The following is a 21,700-nucleotide window of genomic DNA, read 5'->3' as shown; positions in this document are numbered from 1 at the left end:
AATTATTTATATCCCGACTTCAGAAGATTTGCCTTTACATTTACTGGGCTCTTTGGTTCCTCCTATCAGTCTGTAGTTTCTCATACTGAGGTCATCAACCCAAATGTCAAATCTACCATGACTGACTGACACCTGCTGGCCTCAGGTTTGCAACCAGCTTCTGACTGAGAAACCAGTAACCTGATCCCAGTGTTAGAATCTCACTGAGGAAGAAACTGCATCAGGTTTTCTGTCACTTTATTATTTCTACTATAACTGATGCATATTCGCATATAAAATAAGTCAGTAGAGTTTAATTTACAATTTTTATGTCTTTGTGTCATGAGGTAGATCTCAGGCGGCTGGTGAGAGAAAAAGTAGATCTTGCTCTCAAAAGGTTTGGGCACCCCTGCTCTACATCTACTGTGTAGCATTGGCTTGCATGGAGGACATAAGTTTGTACATGGCTGTTGTAGATTGTTTTGGACTCATCAGTTTTTCCTTCCACTCAATTTTCCATTTATACAGCACTCTGGAAATAGCAGCTTTCATTACCTCTTTAGTTTTTGTTAAATGTTGTTGGTCTGTGTAAACCTCCAAACCAGATAATATTGTCTGTCTTTGCTGTTGGTGCTTAGCTTCCTAATAGAGTTTTTGTCCAGATTGCCGCAGCACAGAGCAAACACAAGGTATAAGCAATCTTAGCAGCGAGCACAAATCTTAATTTTTGTATCAATGGAAACTGTATAAAAATTAAAAAATTTTTCTAATTATAGACAGGTTATTCAGGCTGTTTGTGCACTTCACATTTCCGTATTGAATTGTGCAACAATAACAGCAAAAAACCGGACACATGATTCCAGGAGCAATATATGCACACACCACTAGGAGGAGTGCATGATCAGAGTTAGGTATAATTATATTTATTCAATTGCATTTAATTGAGTTAACGTTTTTTAGGGGAAAAAAATACTTTTAGGAGTATTTTTATTACATTACTTTTGCTTTTACCTGAATAATTTTATTACAAAGTATATTTACTTTTACTTGAGTAAATTTTCTGGGTTCACTACCAACTGAATGAAAAACAAACAAAAATTCACAAAAAATTCACAAAATCCACACAGTTTTTGTTAAAGTTTATTAAGCTTTTTATTGAAAGAAACTGATTTGGGGAAAAATATTTTGTCTGATTTTGTTATTTTTATTACTTCTATGACTTATTGTAATTTTTGTCCTTAAAATACCAAAATTTCCACTTATTGTTATATTTTAGTCAGTCTGCTTGTGTAATTTTTAAATATTAAATTTGATCAGTTACTCAGTACTTTTTACCAAATACTTTTTACTCTTGCCTCAGTACTTTCTTGGACGGCTACATTTTACTTGAGTATGTTGAAGTACTGCTACTCTTGAGTAAAATCTTGGGTGCTCTGCCACCTCAGTGCGTTAATTCAAAGCCATTAACTCAAATGAAAAGGAGAAAACCCGTAGTTCAGCCAGAGAACCACCCAGGGGGCGTGGCCAGCGAGAGACTTTGGTTCCAGGAAATTGCAGCAGAGTGAGAGCTCTGTCCGTGTCTCCGCCCTGCTCTGTGCTTCCCCAGGTGAGGCAGCTGCTGGACCGACACAGGAATGCGACCAAGCCTTGAACATGGACTGACATGACGTTAGTAGAAGCTGGCCGAGGTTTGAGGGTTTTCTGACAGCCCGGCGGACTCTAACTCATCCGGCCAGGTGAAGCGGCTCCACCTGCAGGACCTGCGGCTCGGTTCGGCTTAGTTCTGCTGAGGACTATCACTCCTCAAGATGCCGGTGGATCAGATCAGCGTCACGGACTTTGTTGCGGAGACCAATGAGGACTACAAAGCTCCGACCACGTCCAGCTTCACCACCCGGATGTCCCACTGCAGGAACACGGTGGGAGCTCTGGAGGAGGTGGGCGCGCGCACACACACACACACACACACACACACACACACACACACACACACCAGCTGCTCAGCTCCATCAGGTCCACATTACTAACGAAACCCAGTCAGAGCTGGAAGGTTTTAGTCGTGTTAGTGTCGGTCCACTTCCTGCTCTGAAACAGCTGACTGGAACCTGAGAAGTTGTTTGGCTGCAGTTGGAACAGTTTGAAAGATTTGGTGACCCTCTCCTCTTCGCGTTTCCACGCAGCAGATTCGTGTTTTTCGTGTTTGAAAAGGGGAACAGAAAGCAGCACTTCCTCCTGCTGAAGCTGCAGTTGATTCGCAGCATTTTGTAACAGCTTGTTTGTGAAGTTTTGCAACTCGGTGATGATGAGGCTGGTTTTGGTGAGGAAGAGGAGGCGAAGGTCAGAGGATGCTGATTGAAAACTGGGGTTTCCTGGATGCGCCACAAGTCCTGTTGGGATGTTTTCTCTTTTTACCATTTTGCACACAGACACTGTCATTTAGAGGTGGCAGAGCAGCACTACGCAAAGGAAAAGTAAAAATTAACCATCCAAGTATTTACTCAAGAGTAAAAATATAATATTTATAAATTTAATAATTAAAAATTGCATCACCAGATGGAAGAAAATATAAAGTTAAGTGAAAATGTCGGTATTTTAAAGACAAAAATGACAATAATTCATATAAGCAGCAAAAAAAAAAATCATGCAAAAATATTTTTTTCCAAATCAGTTTTTTCAATATAAAACTTAGGAAACTTTAACAAAACCTGCAGATGTGTCTGGTGAATTTTGATTAAAACATGTCTGTTTTTCATTCAGTGGATAGAAAATCTAGAAAATTTACTCAAATGAGAGTTTAGATACTTCATAATAACATCCCTCAAATAAAAGTAAAAAGTAAAGCTTAACAGTAATTTAAAAGAAAATTGAATTGAGTAAATGTAGGTAGTTACTACTCAGCTCTGCACTTGGATTATCTGAAAACATTGTTTCCATTTGTTTTGGTTCTGATTCCAGATTATTCTGATTAAATGAGGCAGATTAATAATAAGATGTTAATAATCTGCTGTTGGTGCATAAAGCTGCTTGGTGCTCAGGTCTCTAGAGATTTGTTTGCTCTGTTTTCAGAACCAGAACTAAACAAGATGACGCAGTTTTTAGTTTCTATGCTCGTCAGATCTGGAACAAACTCCCTGAAAACCTGAGATGTGCAGAAACTTTTGGCTCCTTTACATCAGAGCTGAAAACAAACTGAAGAATTACTTTCTTCTGATTTACGTTGACGTTGTTGTCCTGAAATGTGGTGAATGTTTTACACCATTCGTTCCTCTGGAGTCCATAAATCTTATAAACGACTTTGTGACTCTTTCTAGTCTGACAGATGCAGGTGACTTTGTTTCTCACTTGTTTTTCTCTTGGTCAGACCATCATGTTCTATTTTTGAGATCTTTTAACCTGTTTCATGTAGACAGACGGGTCCGCTTTAATCAGACTCTGGTTCGTTCAGAAAGTCCGGTTCGGTTGGGGAGGTCTGAATGCGTAATCGAACAAAAAGTGAACCCTGGTCCATCTACAAACCTCAGTCTTTGTTCGGTTGAAGTGAACTCTGGTCCAGTTTGAATGCATATGTGAATGCCTAGCGGCCTGGAGTACAGAGCAGGGCATTTTGGGTAAATGCAGCCAAAGCAAACCCACTAGCCGAGCGCTAACAGGAGAAATGCTGCGCCGTCTTTTACCAAGGACAAAAGAGAAATCTTAAAACTCAATTTTTATTTTATTTTTATTTAAAAGGAAGTGGCATCTTCTTTAGAGGTTTTTCTGTTGTTTCCTTCAGTGGTTCTTGGTGCAGCGCCCCCACAGGCGAGGAGGGGAACAGGTTGCGCAAAGGGTTTGGCTGGTTTGACAGTAAAAATGCAACAAATGTTGAAACTTTGATCGCAAGTTTAACTGAGTTTATTGGACTATCAGAAGGGAAAACACCCTCAAGACGAGACACAATATTGGGATGGGATGGGATTTTAATATGACATTCAGGAAACCTGCAAATAAACAGACGATAAACGTTGCATAGTTGAACACTTACTGTTCAGCTATGCAACATTTATCGTCTGTTCATCGTTCCTACCGGAAACCCGAAATGCTGCAAACCAATTATTTAAGGGTAGTTGTGGCATCATCAGGCCTCATGTTGACCACAACTGGCCAAACATCAGAGATCCCAACGAGAAATATTGTTTTGTTGTAATATTTTGAGATCTTTGTTGCTCTCCTAACCTGCAGCCACGTGGCTCGTCTACAGCGCTGCTTTCCTGCAGCTTTTAGGTGTTTTTCTGCTTCTGCACGTCTGAATTAAACAGTACAGTTTAATTCGCAGCATGATGTGCACTGGGACGGTCACTTTGCTTGTTTTTGACTTCCTTTGGGAGAATTTCTAAAGCTAATTTTGTCTGTCTTGCTTTTGGACTTTAAGCCTTTAGTAGGTCTTTTGTTTGTCTGTTACAGCTTTGCAGTCCATTTCCCTGAATCATTTTTAGACTGTTTGTGTGTATCTTTGTTGTAGCCTTTTTAGGCAATGTGTCGACTCTGAGCAACCCTTTTAATGCTGTCTACTTCTGCTTAGACACTTTCTCCTCCTTTTGTCACCTTCTTTATTCAGAGAGACAAAAACAGCTCAACCATGACTCATTTTACTTCTTAGAACAGGGTCAGTTTACTCAAGGTGTTTTATGTTTTGTAGTATTCATCTTGATTTTGTTTTGTATCTTTTTACTCTATATGATCTGTATCTTCTTTCAGTTTACTAGCAGCATTTTCTTTGAGGTTATGTTGTTTCTTGCATGCAGTTCTGGTCTCTTTGGATCCAGATTTGGGTGAAAACTAGTCACCTGCTGCTGGTTGTGTTTTATTTCTCAGAGTCAGTTAGTCAGCCGAGTAAAATGTCTTAAAATGATTATTCAGAGTTTCCTCATTTGTCTTAAAGGAAACTGGTCTAAAAAGAGCTTCAACAGTGATGGAAATACCATGAGGTCAATGAAGAGAAACCCATTGTATGGAAAGAAAGAAACATTAAAATGCAAATTTTAAACAAATAAAGAGGAAATGTATGGTCAAAATAAACAGATAAAATGACCTTCGACCTTCATGGAGAAGATGCAGTAAATGTTGTCAGTTTTCATGCTGCTAGCATGTTGGCTAATACTTAAAATGTTAATAACTTGTATTTTTCATGCTGGTGTAGTAATCTACAGTCTCATCAGCTGTTCACACCGGACACTAATGGTGTTTCCCAAAGTGCTAAAGGTCGCAGAGTGATGGAAACACAAATGAGAAATGGAGGAAAGAATAAAGTAGGCAGACATGTCAAGTTATTTTATCATCATAAAATTTATCTTTAATATCACACAGGCCCAGTTGGACGGTCCAAACTGAAGTGAAACCAAGATTTAGGTCCAATTACCTTAAAAATCAAAAACTACATTTTAAAATCTGTTTTAGGAAACCTGCTGTTTGTAAAATAAGAGGAGAGGCCTGTGGTTATGTGGAGAGACAAAGGAAAATAAAGCAGTGCATCATCTGCATGTGGTATAATAACAGATGTAATGCTGTAGGATCTGAATCTGTTGCACATTAAATGTTTCATAAAATCTTTAGGAAATAAGATAACATTTAGATTTTAGCTTTTTTACACATATTTAAAAGAATGATTCATCAAAATACTGACCTACCTGCAGAAGTAACCAGACAGGCTGACAATGGAGTCATTTTGGTTTCTTTTCTGTTTACTCATCTGCTCTGGGTGTGTTGTAGTGTTTGCAAAGCTACGCAACAGTTCAAATCAAAGTTCTGCTCACAGTATCAATGTTTGCAATATTCCCATCGCAGAAACTCCTCAATTATTAATTATGAAGAAATCCACATCTCCAGGCACTGTAGGACTGCCTGGACCTGTTCCCAGTTTGGTGATTTATGTATTCTTGCCTGTGACTGTTTCAAAAAGCATTCCAGATTTGATACAGTTTCACCTTCATGAAGAGTTTAGGAACCGAAGGACTTCACTTTCACCAAAACAAACAGTATGAAGTTGGTCAGATGAGCTTTTATTCAGACAGACACACCTGCTGTTCTCAGATGTTCAGTAACTTTAAATTTGATTCATCAAATATTTCAAATGTTTACACCAGTGAAAAAGCAAATATGAGTGAGTAAAAGCCACAGGACCAGGCATTGTTTTCTCCTGTTGCATGTTGGGATATCTTCACTGAAGTCAGATCAAGTCCCAACATGATGAGCCTCACTTTGATCCTCCCTCTTACTGCAGATTATACATCTCTCTGCTGAACCTCTCCACGTTTTAATTGTCTTTCTTCCATTATTTCCATCCAGTCTCTCCATTTGTTTCTTCTCTGCAGCTTCAGCTTCAGTCCTGTAACAACTTGTCTGCTTGAAGTGATCTGAGTAACTCCAACTCATCGACGACTCATTCATTTTCAGACGACAGCAGACACATGGATTTTCCTCAGTAGTATTTGTGGTTGTGCTTATGTCACCGTTTGGCTCCAACAGACTGGGAAATAATCTGGATTGGAAAACAAATGAGAGGATTAGGAAATAAAAACACAATAATCCGCGTTCTATCCATCACTTCCTGTTCATCAGGATACAACAGATGAGACTGAAAGCTATCGCTTTAGATCTCTGTCAATAGAACAAGATGTTTTCTCTTTTTAAATGCTAAATGAGCATCTGATTGTCCTGCCATTAGGTCCTCCTAGTCTGTTACTGGTGTATGAAGAATTCGCTTTAGCATCTTTTATTTGTGTTAGCTTAGTCAAGTCAGTTTTAATGTCTTGATTAAAAATGTTTGTAAGTCTTAGTTTAGCTTGGCAATAGATTAAAGATAATATATATTGCGATAGACACATGATCAATATCTATAGATAATGCATCCGAGAGAATATTCAATAAGTTCAATGAACTCCAATCCAGAACCGCACAGCATTCTGGGAAATGTAGGCAAAGGAAGGACTTCAGACACTCAACCTCTCACAGCTAGCTAAGCTAGACTGGTAGCACCATCTAACTCTCTCACTCATTCTTCGGTTACCTAGCAACTCACAGATTCTTTGGTTACCTAGCAACTCACATGTTCTTCGGTTACCTAGCAACTCACAGATTATTTGGTTACCTAGCAACTCACAGATTCTTTGGTTACCTAGCAACTCACAGATTCTTTGGTTACCTAGCAACTCACAGATTCTTCGGTTACTTAGCAACATCCTGCTGAGTAACTTGCGCAGCAGCAGTTTCAGGTTTTGCCACCATTCCTTGAGAAGAAACTGGATAAAACAGGAAAGGTCACTCCACCAGTTTTTCAATATTTCAGATATTTAAAACAAAAAACTAATCAATAATTATCAATATGAATTGACATGAAACCACTTTAGCTTGATACATTTTGTAGCCATTCCATCCAGCTTTAGGTTGATAACACATTACTGTGATAAGTTTCTGTGGGTTTCCCTTCTATCTTTTGCTTTTAAAATAAAATACCTTTTGATTTATTGATCTTAAACAAATCAATGTGGAGGAATATACAGAAACTAAATACTAGAGCCGAACTCCTTAATCTGTTGGGTTTTATTGTAAAAACTGGAGCGTTTCCTGGTCAAGCCGGTTTTCTATTCCCATCAGATTTCTGGGTTTGAAACCTTCAGTTTTCCAGATGGAGACGAAGCAGACCCTGTTCGCTGTCTTCAGCCGCAGAGCGACTGAGCTTCTGGACTTTCTGCATGTTTCAGGCCGTGAGTCACTGAGCTGTGACTCACGGCTGCAGCTGGAAACCAGACCAAACTCCAGATTAAAGGTGTGCAGCTGGGCCAAGTCATGTGACTAATGCAGTAAAACCAGCAGAACACATTTCTACTTCATTCTTCTACTTCTTCTTCAAATAGTAATTTTGTCGCTTGGCAGCAGCTTAATGCCATTAGCCATGAAATACTTTGTGAAAACAACCAGGTGGAGTTCAAAATAGAGAGACTTTGAACATGGAGGGTCAGAAATTTGTGTAAAAACTTGAAAGCATTCCAGTCAGAGTTGGGTAGTGGTTACATTTACTTGTGTAACTTTTTGGAAAAAATGCACTTTTCAAACTTTCACTTGAGTAATTTTATTGTAATGTATTGTTACTGTTGAGTAAAATTTCTGAGTAACTTCACTGAATGAAGATCAGGCTTGTTTCTGTTTATTTTGAAAAAAAACTTCACCTTCTGTTTGATTTTGTTAATTTGTTACATACTGCAGCTTTAAATCCGAGCTAGCAGCTGCCGGCCATCCCTCCCCAAACTCAACATTTACACTCGCTTGTGAACGTAGCTGCAACCAGATGCACAGCTATGCAACCATATATCTTTGAAAAGCAGAAGTGGAGCCTCCTGCAGAACCAACAAGAAAGCAGCAAGTGGTTTCTGGATAGTAAGTCAGTAACAAAGCAGCCATTGTGCAGCGGTAAAACAGGCTGACCAAACACGCTGAAGCTCGGCTGTGGTTGCTAGGTAACACGCTGAAGCTCGGCTGTGGTTGCTAGGTAACAGGCTTTGAGGTTTTTGAAATAGGTCATTTTCCAGACACCAAAAATATAAATTTATTGCCAAAAACCAGGTGGGTGGAGTTTTTTAGAGGCAGTAGAGACACAAATGGAGGAGCAAAGCATTCAGCATGTGAATTTTGCATACCTGCAGGTGAACTTTTGAGCTATTGTTGCTTTCCTACAATCTAGTACCAGTCTTTCGCCCCATTCTCCTCTGACCTCAACGATGCATATTAAAATCCTCTTTTCCTCGGTTGTGATGTCCAGTAAGTCATCTTTGATGCAGCTGAAGGTCTAAATGCATTAAGCTGCTGTCACGTTTGTCTGGTTTGCCCTTTGTGGTGACAAGTGTTTGTACGGATGTATCTAATAAAGTGGTTTGGTCTGTTGCGCAGCTTTCCTGTTGAGTAACATGTGAAGGAACGTCTATTTTTGACTGGCAGCAGCTCAGCGTCTTCCTGTTGAGAAAAAGTTTGTGTCATCAGAAGAAATCTGTTTAATAAAAACCTCCATGCTGCAGGTATGGACTGAACGCAGCGTCGCGTCTCTGGAGCTGCAAACAAACGAGTGAACTGAAAGAAGCTTCGTGGTCGACGTGTCGTAGTCTTAGCTTGTCAGTTTTATCTTGAACTTCCCTTTTCCTTTTATAGCATCAAGTCGGCTTTTCTCTGCTGACAGACAAACTGTGCTTATAACCGATTAATTAAGAACCGCCGCCATCAAAACGAGCAGCAGGAACTACAGATTTAGCTTTGCTGCTTTGACATTTGTGGTAAATTTGCTGAAATTTTCTGCTGATCTTTCAGTGTTGTCAATTTTTTTTATTTTTTAGCTTTTTATTATTTTCCTGGATTTTCACCCTTTTGCGTCTCGTGGTCATTTTCATCCCTTTTCTCCACCTTGCATTGATATTTTCCCATCTCTGACTTCTCCATGACGTAGCAGAACCGTTTCAGTGGGATGTTGTGTTTGGAGTTACACAGTAAAACATTAACAGCAATTTTGTTTATTTAGCCAAATTGAGAGAGAAAAATAGGGGTTCATTTTTCAGTCATATTTTAATTTCTAAGTTAAATATTTAGTCTGTAAACAAATCTTTAGCTTGAAGCGAAATATTTAGATCAGCCTAAATATTTAGACTCTAATTATTTAGTCTGTAAGCTAAATATTTAGCTTCAGACTAAATATTTGGTAACAAGCTAACAGTAAGTGAAGTTGCATATTAGCTAAATATTTAGAGCTAACTGAACATTTAGCTGTGAGCTAAACATTCAGTTTGTAAACTGTGATATTTATAAATGAATGAATAACATAGGACTGAAAAATGAACCTGCTTTTTTGTCTCAGGCTAAATAATCCAAATTGTTGTTAAGTTTTAACTAACTTTATAAACGGCGCCTCGTTTTGGTCCAGAAACGGATCATGAGAAGTTTAGTCGGCTCTTTTCTGATGAGACTTCAGTGCAGTCGGTTGTTTTGTTGTACTTGTTAAGAATCTTGTTTGTTTGTGTAAAAGTTCAGGACCAGCGTTGACCTTTGACCCCGTTGTTTCCTCCAGGCTCTGGACCTGGACAGATCCTTCCTGTCTAAGATCAAGAAGTCGGTGAAGGCCATCAACCACTCCGGCCTCAGTGAGTAAACTTTCCTCCTTTAGCTCATTATGATGGATGGAAGATGGTTGAACTTCATTATTTCATCTCCTCTGGGATGTAGGGTCAAAGGTCATGTTTTATCTGAGCCATTAAGATGCTAACTACCTGCATTTGGAGGCGTTTGCTTTGTTTTTGTTCTGGGGAAGAATAAAAGTCCTGTCTTCTGAAAGATAAAATGTCTTGAAAAGAAAAATTTTCATTTGGGACTGTTTTTCTTGTTAATTTTAATAATGAATATAAAATGTTTCATATAAATAAACTTATTATTATTATGATTTCTGTATTTATTTTGATTTATTTACCTTTAGAAATATTTTTTCCTTTGTGCCAGAAATGCTCAAAAGCTTTTTTTATTTTTATTATTATTAGTTTTTGTTACTATTATGATTTATTAATAAAATTATTTAATTTACGTTTATTTATTTATTTGCCCTTTAGACTGAGATTATTTCTTTGTGACAGAATATTTGAAAATCCAGTTTTGTTTTTTATTATTATAATAATAAAATGGTTTAATGGATGGTTTAATTGTTTCCCCTCAGGATTGGCATTTCTTCTTTGCGTCAGTTGAAAGTCTCGTAGTTTTCTGGCTGCTGTTTGAGCGTGGGGTGCGTTTGGTTCGTCTGCAGCCGTGCGCTGGGCGGGTGGGTCTGACTTCAGGCAGGTGGAGTCTCAGCTCCCAGCATTCCTCTCATACTGCTTCCTGTTGCAGCACGCACTAACCCAAACCGACGCAGGGAGGAAGGAATCCCAACTCCCACACACACACACACACACACACACACACACACACACACACACACACACACACACACACACAGCGGGGAGTCCAGCGCAGCACCAAACTCGCTGCCTCAACATGTTTCTGTGGGAGAACCGGCAGCAGCTTCATGATCTGTTCGAATGTCTGAAGACAGAAAGTTTATTTTTAGGTTTCTCTGATGTTTGGCTCCGTTTGGGGCCAAAGCGTGGCTCGGGGGCCATTTACGGCCATAACACTGATTTAGTCCAAATTTTAATTCAAGAATGGTACAAATTTGTTTGTTGAAGCACCAAAATAATTCACTTTTATTTCTAATGAGGGCGTAGTTATTCCAGACAAAAGAAGTCTGGGACAACACAAAGCATTGCTGTTTTAATAACTTGCCTTTCTGCATTTCTAAACTAACGTTTAATAGATTAAACTGAGCCTGTTTTTATTGCTGAGATCAGACTTTTTATTTTTTCTTTGTTTTATCTCAAAATGATCAGCAGACTGGATGAATCTGAGGTCATAAAATATTTCATGTTTTGTTGATTTTTGAGTTTGTTAGAAAACTTGACAACATATTTTGTGATTTCTTTTTTTTATCTTTTAAATGTGTGCCGGGGAAGTTTTGTTGTCCAGAAGCGATACGGTGCATTATCGTATTATTGATGTTATTGATCAGGGTTGGCCTGACGTTAGACGGTGAAATATGAATGTGTCCTTTGCTTATGTTTATGGAAAGTAAAATGTTTGTTGGTATGTTTGTCTAAAAGGTGGAGTTAGGGAGGCGCTACTTCAGTTATTACAGCTGGATCTAAAGGTCAGGCCTGAAATCTGGGTGTAGTGATGAACTCTGACCTGAACATTCAGAAACGCATAAAGACAGTTACAAAGTCAGCCTTTCATCACCTGAAGACTAACATCCCAGCAAGATTTAGAGAAACTCGTCAACGCTTTTATCTTTAGTCACGTTCTTTACTGCAGCAGCGTCAGAGAATAAACTTTAAAATATTTCAGTTGGTTTATAAATCACTGAACGGTTTAGCATCACATTACAGATCTGCTGCTGTTGTATCAACCTTCCAGACCCCTCAGGTTCAGGTTCTGGTTCTGCTCTGCATCCTCAGAACCAAACAAGTAGAAGCAGCATTAATCTTCTATGCACCACAAATCTGGAACAAACTTCAAGAAAACTGAAAAACAGCCGAAACACTGAGCTCCTGTAAATCCGGACTAAAAACCAGCTGTTCAGAGCTGCTTTTGAGTTTAATGTGAACTGGAACATTGATTATTCTAGTCTGGATTATAATTTGTCTTTATTTTGCTGTAATCTGGTATTCCTGACGTTGCTGTGTCGCAGGTCATGTGGAGAACGAGGAGCAGTACGTCCAATCCCTGGAGAAGTTCGCGGGAAACTACATGAACGACGTGGAAGGCGAACTCGGTGCCGCCTTCCTGAAGTTCGCCGTGTTCACCAAAGAGTTGGCGGCTCTCATGAAGAACCTGGTGAGGATCCTTGTTTTCTCTAGGAGATAAATTTGGTTGCTACTTTTAGAACTTGAAAAGGTTTTTAAAGTCTTTCTGTTTGTGCAGCTGCAGAACATGAACAACATCATCACATTTCCTCTGGACAGTCTGCTGAAAGGAGACCTGAAAGGAGTGAAAGGGGTTTGTGTTTCAGTTTCTGTTTCACACTTTCACACCAGCTCACTAAATCTGAACTGCTTCATGTTTCCACAAATAGACACTTGGCAGGATTCCTTATTTTAATTCCGTTACTTAAAGTTCTTGTGTCAAACAATCTACATAAAGTTATTTCAGAAAGACTTTTCTACGTTGGCGGAAAGGTGCAAACGCTGCTAATACATGAATGATGCAAACTCCAAAACACACAGACCCAGAAAACAAATGACAGGAAATGTAGCAGATCGCACAAACAGCAAATAAAAAATGCTGCAAACTCACTCCAAACCAGCAGGGGGAGTCGATCACCTAATCATTTGGAACCAGATCATCAGTAAAGACGAGTTGATCAGAAGAAAGAAAGACGTGTTTTGCTTGGTCTCTTTCGAATGTGCAATATTTTACAGCATTACAGAACCGCAGCATATTTACGTAGGTAATTTTACCTACTCCAGACTCCCCCTAGTGGTCTGGAGGACTTCTGCTTTTTGTATTTCTTTTACATTTGTTTTTTTGCGTTTGTGTGTTTTGGGGATTGCATCATTCATGTGTTTGCTGCGCGATGCATCCACCGGCCAGATTCCTAATCTTTGATTAGTGGTAAGAAACTCAGAGTTTCAGGTGTTATTTCCTCACATTTTTTTGCAAATTAGTTTTACTGTGTCTAAAATGACAAGTTCTCGATCTTTGGTTTTTAAATTCTCTAAATCCAGTTCAATCTTCCGTTATAACTGTGTTTTCTGATTTAATTAATCTAACATCTCTTTAGCACTTTAGTGTAGGCTGTGGATGAGACTTTCTTTACTAAACATGAACTCATGTCATGATAAGGAAATATTTCCAGAGTGACTCGATGGTCAAAGTTCATCCTGTTTGCTGCTTTAAGCGTCATCTGCTGAGAATTTATGACGTTTCCGGTTCGTTCTTTCAGGACCTGAAGAAGTCGTTCGATAAATCCTGGAAGGATTACGAAACAAAACTGTAAGAATATAAATATTTCAGTCAAATCGTCCAGATTTGTTCCATTTAACTATTCTGAATAACATCTTACCATAACCTGTTGCAGAGCAAAGATTGAGAAGGAGAAGCGAGAACACGCCAAGCAGCATGGCATGATCCGAACCGAGTTCAGCGGAGGAGAAATTGCAGAGGATATGGAGAAAGAGAGACGGACTTTCCAGCTTCAGATGTGCGAGGTCAGAGTCTTCGCCGATGAGCTGAAACTTCACATAAAGCCCTGATCCTCCTCTGATGAGCGCTCAACTGCTGGGTGGTTCTCATGATGAACCAGCTGGACATACGGAACTACTCACTGGTCCAAATCATCCCTAATTTCTTGTTTATTCTTTAAAGGAGTCAGACTTTATTACGGTAAAATTATCTTTATTATTAGGTTTTCACACTTTCCGAATGACTTGCTGTGTTTTTTAAAATTTGGCTGCTTTGTTTTTAAAGAAGTATGGAACAACATTCTGCCCATACATAACAGAAAACTGAAAAAGGCCATTTTAAGGTAGACCCTTAATTTGCTCGTTTTTTCTTATGGTTTTATCTACAGGAATAGTGAAGTAGTAATAAAATAACGTAAGGGGACCGAATACGCTACCCTGAAGGATCCCGGCCTTGATGGACCTTTAGAAAGAAAGAAGTTGAACCCAGTCATGAAGTGTGTTATTATGACACCATTTCTGCAGTCAAATCTATTAAAAAACACTGAAGATGACAGTTTGTCTGACGAAAAGCAGCATTTTATTTCCAGAAAGGAGATTATTGAACGTTTATCTGAGACCCAAAATTCAGCCGGAGGCCAGGTCCTGTCTGAACTTTCTAGTTTCAGAGACTGGCTGCCCTTTACATAAGGTATCTTTGGTCACTGCTCACCAGATTTGTTACGCTACACATCCTCCTTCTGCATTTGCCTCGGTTTTTAGGTCACAAGGAAAAACGTTTCTCTGGTCTTTTAACAGAAAACTAAACCATCCTCGCTGAAGAAGCGGCTCAAACTAAGCTGAAGGAGAAGGATTTCTCTTCTTCAAACTAAAATAAAAAACATTTTCAATGTTTTGTCTGGTTTGTACTCAGCAGTGCCCCCTATAGGTAATTTAGGAAACAATAAAATGAGCTAACAGAAATATCTTCTATTTTATGGAGAAATGTAATTTTAAAGGTGCCTTTTGTTCACTTAGAGCCTTTTATGGATATTAACTTTATCTTATCAGAGTCTTTAGACCCTGTTTGGCGTTTTCTACAGAGCAGAACCAGGTGGAGTGTTTTCCTGAACTAAGAGTCATTCGTCATTCTGAGCTCAGTTTGTGTAACCACTTCAGAGGTCGGCTCTTTTCACATCTGAACCCGGTTCACTGAAAGGAGGAAGTCGGGTTTTTTAAAAGTACTTTATTCCAGAATATCAGTAAACTGCAGCCGCATAGTTTTTATTCAGTTTCCTCATCTGCTCCTGTCGCTGCAGTACCTGCTGAAGGTGAACGAGATCAAGCAGAAGAAAGGTGTCGACTTCCTCCAGAACCTCATCAAGTACTTCCACGCTCAGTGCAAGTAAGAGCCTCAAAAATGACTATTTAAAACTTTTTAGCTTCAAATCAACACACAAACCAATTTATCAGTAAAATAACTCGTTTTTCATGAATAAATCATGTTTCCCAGGTTGTTGTGACGTTTTGTTTGCCCAGTTCAGTTTAGTTTTAGTTTTAAAGTATTTTTGCAAATTTCTTTAGTTATTAGTATAATATTGTTTAGCTTTAGTTATTATTATAGTGGTAGTTAATTACTAGGGGCAGAATTCAAAGGTTTTGTATTGTAATTATATTTGGATAAATTGGTTAGCAGAAAAATAAAAAAGTGTCTCCAGTTATTGTTGAGTAATGCGCTGACTCTGCTGTTTTCTCCCAACTTTTGCTGTGGCCATTTTGCGGACAAGCGTAAGTGTCGCCAGAAGGAAAATTGAGTGCTTTAACTTTCTGACAACCTCTTAGTTACCGTTTTTATTATTGCAGTTAACAAAAATATTTTCTCCGTTTCAGTTTCTGTTAGTTTTAGTTTTAATAACCTCGATATGCACATTTTGCTCTTGATGCAGTTTTTTTCAGGACGGACTTAAAACTGTGGAGAATCTGAAACCAGCCGTGGAGAAGATGGGCACAGACCTGACCGCGGTGAGGAAGCTTCAGATGAATGCTGAAGCTTTTTGTTTTACACAGAATGTGACTTTAGTTAAACGTTTTCTGTTGTTTATTTCAGATCAAACAGACTCAGGATGGAGAGAGGAAGCAGCTGAGTCAGCTCCGAGACGTCCTGAAGGCGTCGCTGCAAATGGAGCAAAAGGAGGTGCAAACAGTTTTTATCGCATTATTCCGATTTTCTGTTTAACATTTCTTCTGGTTTTGCTTTTTTTTGTCTCACATTAAGATCATTAATGATCAATAAGAACCCTAAATGCAACTTCACTGATGAAGTGGAAGAAGTAAATGGTAATCATTTCATTTTCCTCTGTCTGGTTACTGTTTGACCCGTAGAAGCCAGAAAAAACTTAAACAGATCCTGTCTGGCAGCACGAAGTAGGCTAAAAGATCTCTAAAAGCGACACATCATGACCTGATCTAAAAAAGTTCAAGAACAAACGAGAGACAGATTATTTTTCCACATTTGTTATATTTCCAGCTGCTGTGGTTCTCTTTCTCACTGATTCAAATGGTTCAGACAAATTTAAAAAACTGTTCCCCTCCTCACCTGTGGTGGCGCTGCACCCAGAACGACACAAAAACCTCTGAAGAAGACAGAGCGCAACGTCCTTCACCACGACATGTAAACACAAATGGAGTGGCGTCAGATTTTAGTGGTTGGTGGATTTCGCTGTCTCCGGTGAAAAACCATGAGCTATTTATCCTGCTAGGCTAACGTTAGGCTAATGCTAGGCTAACGTTAGGCTAAAGCTAGGCTAACACATCCGTTTTGGTTGGATTCCCAAAAATTTGTGTTTGCTCAATTTATCTTTGACTTTTATGTAACTTTTTTTGGTGATCTGAATGATTTTAGTGAGGCAAAAAAGCAAAAACGGAATAAATTTTCACAGACTGTTTATATTTTACGTGGTTATTGATGAAGTTTGTTTGACCCTCAGGAACTTCAGGCGAAGCAGAGCATAGGTTACAACCTCCATCAGCTTCAAGGAAACAAAGCTCACGGCACCGAATACTCTGGATTCCTTTACAAGAAGAGTGAGGGGTGAGTGAACTCCAAGTCCCAGAATCCCACAGGAGTAGATGGAGGCTGGAGCTAGCTTAGCAGAACCGGGCCGTATCTTTTACATTTTACATTTTTATTTTAGGCAGAAGTGATTTTGCCACCTTACAACCAGAATATTTAGTGTTTTTTGGGGTTTTTTTTTTTTTTTAGAATTTTCTGAACATATAGTAAAAAAATTATTTAAAACTTTTTACAATTAAAACTGAAAAAAGTAAAAGGGAGCTCCCTGTTTTTTTTTTTTTTTTTTTTAAATCTATCAATCCAACACTTCAATTTCATCTCCAAAAATGAAGGTTTCTGTCCTGGAACTCGTCTTATGTTGCTTTTGGAGAAGTGACTTCTTGATTTCATTGCGGGACTGTTCTCCGTCCAAAATCTGATTTCAGCGAGATTTATCTGCTTTTTATCTGCGTTTAGCATCTAACTAACAGCTGAAACTGTTTGGTGTTTGGTCTGAAGGTTGTTGTTGCCTCCTCAGGTTGAGAAAGGTGTGGCAGAAGAGAAAATGCTCCGTCAACAAAGGCTTCCTGACGATTTCCCACGGCACGGTAAGAGCTCTCGTCTCATTGGTTGTCCTGCATGAACAGCTCCCGCCCTCCTGCCTGCATGTCCAACCAGAAGGCTCCCCCTGGGTTTTCAGTATCAAGATCTTTTATTTGGGTTTATATTTATTATTCCTTTTTCGTCTTCCTCCTTTTATTTTAAAGTTTTTACATGAGGAGTCAAGGGGCCAATCAGGACAGAGCAAGCGGAAAAGGAGGAGAAAAAGGAGAAGAAGAAAAAGCATAAAGAAATGGATAAAAGAGAACAGGGTGGGAAAAGTTTGGACTTAAATCCAACACTGGTTAGAGGCGTTTATGGAGGGAGGACTGAGTCTGGGTCGCTACGCTGCAGATTAAGGGTTTATCCAGGTATTTTATCCTCTCTAGTAAAGATCAGAAAAAAGAAAACAGAAATGGAAAACAGTATTTTGTTTTTTAGTATTTCACAAAAACTACAAGTCGACAAAAAGTTTTTCATATCAGGGTGGGACTGGACAATAAATCAATAATATCACAATAGATACATGATCAATATCATTAGATAAAATATCAGAATATTCAACATGTATAATATGCACTGACCTCCATTCCAGAACCGCACAGCATTCTGGGAGATGTAGGCAGAGGAGCGTTAGCTGCTCTGATAAGGAAGGTTGGTGGAAACAACCACCTCACTCACACTTCGGTTGCTTAGCAACAATCCGCTGAGTAACTGACGCAGCTTTACGTTTCCCCTCCCATCCTCATAACTGCTTCAAAATAAAAAAACAGCCTGGAGAGAAAACTGTGGATAAAACAACCAAAATTTCAGACATTTAAAACAAAAAAAAACTAATCAATAATCATTAACATCAACAATTATTGATATGTTTGAAGCATTTCTGTCGTGGTAATTCTTTCATGCATGTCGTCCAGCCCTACCTGGAAGGAATATTTTCTATTACACATTTATGGTTTCATGTGCATCAAATCTTTATTTTTTCACCTCACAAAGTTATTGGACTGTTGGAGAAAACGTTGAAAGACGTGCTGCGTTCAATGGCAACAACTCCCTGTGTTCATTGAGGTTTCACTGTCGTGTTTCAGTGTAAAGCTCTACTGGACGTTTCCAGGTTCATTTTCAAAGGTCCTTTAAACTGTAAATTACAAATGTTTCAAATGACTTTGGGGTTGTGTAGTAGATGTGGTAAATGCTCCATCAAATTCAGTTTGTCTCGTCTCTCTGTGTTCAAAGCCCAACAAACCTCCAGCCAAACTCAACCTGCTCACCTGCCAGGTGAAGATGAATCCCGACGAGAAGAAGAGCTTCGACCTGTTTTCACGTACGCAGCAGAGCCAATCTGTCCTCACATCGGGCCGACACGATTCCCATGTTTTCATCTATCTGTTCCTCTCTTGCAGACGACAGAACGTACCACTTCCAGGCCGAAGACGAGGCAGACTGTCAGGTGTAAGTTCCCGCTCCGGAGTGCGTTGTTGGCGGCCATGTTGCTGTTGGTTCTGACGGTAACCTGTGTGTTTCAGCTGGGTGTCGGTGCTGCAGAACAGCAAGGAGGAAGCTCTGAACATGGCTTTTAAAGGCGACCAGAACGAAGGAGAGAACAACATCGTCCAGGAGCTGACCAAGGCCATCGTCGGGGAGGTGAAGAGGATGAACGGGAATGACAGCTGCTGCGACTGCGGCGCTCCAAGTGAGTCTGCACCGTTCGGTCATATTTACCGCCAAATAAACTCTTCCTTAGACACGTTGCAGCGTGACCTCACCAGGGTAAGATCCCGCCCCCCAGTTCCCTGCTGGAGGGCAAAAAACTGCCAACAATGACTAGCATTGGCTTTAGCTGACAAGTCGACACAACGAGCTAAATCTTAAACGTATGTGTGATATATAAAAGAAAAAGAGACGCAGTGCTAATTGTCAAAACTACGACAACCAGAAAAAAGGTCTGGAAAAACTTTAAACTAAAAATCTAATAGCGAGGGTCAGGGAAGTAGTTCAGTTATGCTAGCTTGACTATGACAATCTTAACATGTAGATGTGCTGTGGAATTTGGTGTGTTTGGCTTCAAGTAAAAACATTGCAACCAACTTTTCTATTGTTCTGATGTGGTCATTTTTATCCCCAGTTATCAATTAACTTAACACTTTAAATATGTAATTCTGTGTGGAATGGATCTATATGACATATTAGTTTCACTTTTTAAACTGAATTACTGAAATAAATGAACTTTTCAGTGATGTTTTCTGTGAAACAGTAAGCCTGTAAAGTAAATAATGCAATGAAACATTGAGATGAAGTGAACTTGGATTGGGTCCATCCTGTTTTCATAATTCTTCATCCTAACTGCAGGCCCAACGTGGCTCTCCACCAACCTCGGCGTCCTGATCTGCATCGAGTGTTCGGGGATCCACCGGGAGATGGGCGTCCATTACTCCAGGATCCAGAGTCTGGAGCTGGACGTTTTGGGGACGTCGGAGCTGCTGGTGAGTCCGACTCAGTTTAACGTCTCCAAATGTTTCTGCTTCTAAATCAAATCAAATCAAATAAAATTTTTGAAGATTTAATTTTTGGAAAATCTGTTTTTTTGGTTTCTGCAGTTCAGGGCGGCCATCTTGTTTTGATAAGTGTTTTTGCAGCTTCTGTTAATTTGGACTTTGAATTTAGATTATTTACTTATTTTTCTCTTTTTATTATGAGAAAACAGTCTTACTGTTACAAGAGTACCGTCAAAACGATACAAGAATAAAGTTTTATTCCCAGAATAAAGTTGTAATATTAGGAGATAAAGTTATCATTTTATGAGAACTAAAAATAAAAAATAACAAAATCAAATGAGGAATATTGATTGTCTTGTGAAGTTGTACTTTGGAATCAGTTTTAAAAAATGAGGAAATACTTAATTTTTAACAGCATCAAATTATTATCAGTAGGACTTTGGAACAATTGTGCAAAAATTTATTTAGAAGAAAGAATCACGTCAATAAGGAAACTCTATCCAAGTGTTTTTCTTACTAAAACAATTTTTTTTCTCATAATTTCAGATGGTTTTTCTGGTAAAATTGCGATTTTGCTCTTCAAATATTTTGACTTTATTCTTGCAAGTAGACAAAAAGTCCTGTAGCCTGGCCTGGACACCGTGTACCTCAATACTCACAAAATATTGCAGAACTAAACAAATTTACATGGAAATATAAACATTTCCACAGAAACATGAAGATTGAACCTAAATAACTGATTTACACAGTTTATCGATAAATAAAGTTGATTTCCTGGGTTAGTTGCACTTTGAATGATTTCTTTCTGCTATTAGAGAGACAGTAGTCAGACTTTGGTATGTTTGTTAAGCTAAAGCCAGCTGTCCAAATAACTGTGTGCCATAGAAAAGTCTGTGGCATGTTCAAGTTAAAGCTAGAAAAGAGAAGATGGTCCAGGTTGTTTTTGTCAAACAAAAGAGGGAAATTTGTCAGGAATTAAATATTTACAGCACTGTAGATACATAGGGTACATTTTGTTCTAAAAAAATAAGGAAACTGGAGAAAAGAAGAAGTTTCATGCCTCAAAATGCTCTGACAGCATCTGAAAATCCTGTTTTCAACAACAGATCAGCTGATTCAGAACAAAATGCTGCTTTTCCTGGACCAGACGGATCTGGTCGCAGCTGATCGTCTCTTTGTGTTTTAGCTGGCAAAGAATGTGGGAAATGCCAACTTCAATGACATCATGGAGGCAGACATGGAGGACGTAACCAAGCCGGACCCAAAAAGTGACATGTAGGTTCTGCTGGTGCAGCTCTGTTGAGGAGCTGCAGGATCTTAACGCCGTCTGCGGGTTTTTCCAGGCAAATGAGGAAAGACTACATCACGGCGAAGTACACGGAGAAACGCTTCGCCCTGAAGTTCAGCGCCGATGCCGAGTCCAGGCTGAAGGTGATGTACGAGGCCGTCCGGAAACGGGACATCCTGTCGCTCATCCAGGTCTACGCCGAGGGAGTGGACCTGATGGAGGCGTTCCCGCAGCCCGACGAACACGTAGGCACACACACTCATTAACACACTCGTTAACACACTCATTAATGCACACTCATTAATGCACACTCGTTAACACACTCATTAATGCACACTCATTAATGCACACTCATTAACACACTCATTAACACACTCATTAACACACTCATTAATGCACACTCATTAACACACTCATTAATGCACACTCATTAATGCACACTCATTAATGCACACTCATTAACACACTCATTAATGCACACTCATTAATGCACACTCATTAATGCACACTCATTAATGCACACTCATTAATG

At 39.2% G+C, this 21,700-nt stretch overlaps 1 protein-coding gene across 1 annotated transcript in view; it reads left to right on the top strand.

The window, feature by feature from the left end:
* The first annotated feature begins 1,494 nt into the window (after nt 1-1,494).
* The window catches only part of asap2b (ArfGAP with SH3 domain, ankyrin repeat and PH domain 2b), a 30,057-nt gene continuing 9,851 nt past the window's right edge, over nt 1,495-21,700 (top strand). The window contains exons 1-17 of the mRNA XM_015050395.1: nt 1,495-1,916; nt 10,061-10,133; nt 12,263-12,408; nt 12,496-12,570; nt 13,517-13,566; nt 13,652-13,781; nt 15,053-15,138; nt 15,680-15,755; nt 15,841-15,927; nt 16,721-16,824; nt 17,324-17,393; nt 18,622-18,709; nt 18,789-18,837; nt 18,912-19,078; nt 19,735-19,868; nt 21,067-21,155; nt 21,224-21,413. Coding sequence (XP_014905881.1) covers nt 1,788-1,916; nt 10,061-10,133; nt 12,263-12,408; nt 12,496-12,570; nt 13,517-13,566; nt 13,652-13,781; nt 15,053-15,138; nt 15,680-15,755; nt 15,841-15,927; nt 16,721-16,824; nt 17,324-17,393; nt 18,622-18,709; nt 18,789-18,837; nt 18,912-19,078; nt 19,735-19,868; nt 21,067-21,155; nt 21,224-21,413 — 1,743 coding nt within the window. The 5' untranslated portion in view covers nt 1,495-1,787. The remainder of the gene's footprint in view (nt 1,917-10,060; nt 10,134-12,262; nt 12,409-12,495; nt 12,571-13,516; nt 13,567-13,651; nt 13,782-15,052; nt 15,139-15,679; nt 15,756-15,840; nt 15,928-16,720; nt 16,825-17,323; nt 17,394-18,621; nt 18,710-18,788; nt 18,838-18,911; nt 19,079-19,734; nt 19,869-21,066; nt 21,156-21,223; nt 21,414-21,700) is intronic.

This window comes from Poecilia latipinna, unplaced genomic scaffold (assembly GCF_001443285.1).
Source record: "Poecilia latipinna isolate Pla-1442-1.1 unplaced genomic scaffold, P_latipinna-1.0 Scaffold989, whole genome shotgun sequence".
Taxonomy (NCBI): Eukaryota; Metazoa; Chordata; class Actinopteri; order Cyprinodontiformes; family Poeciliidae; genus Poecilia; species Poecilia latipinna.
This window is presented reverse-complemented; position numbering and strand designations above follow the sequence as displayed.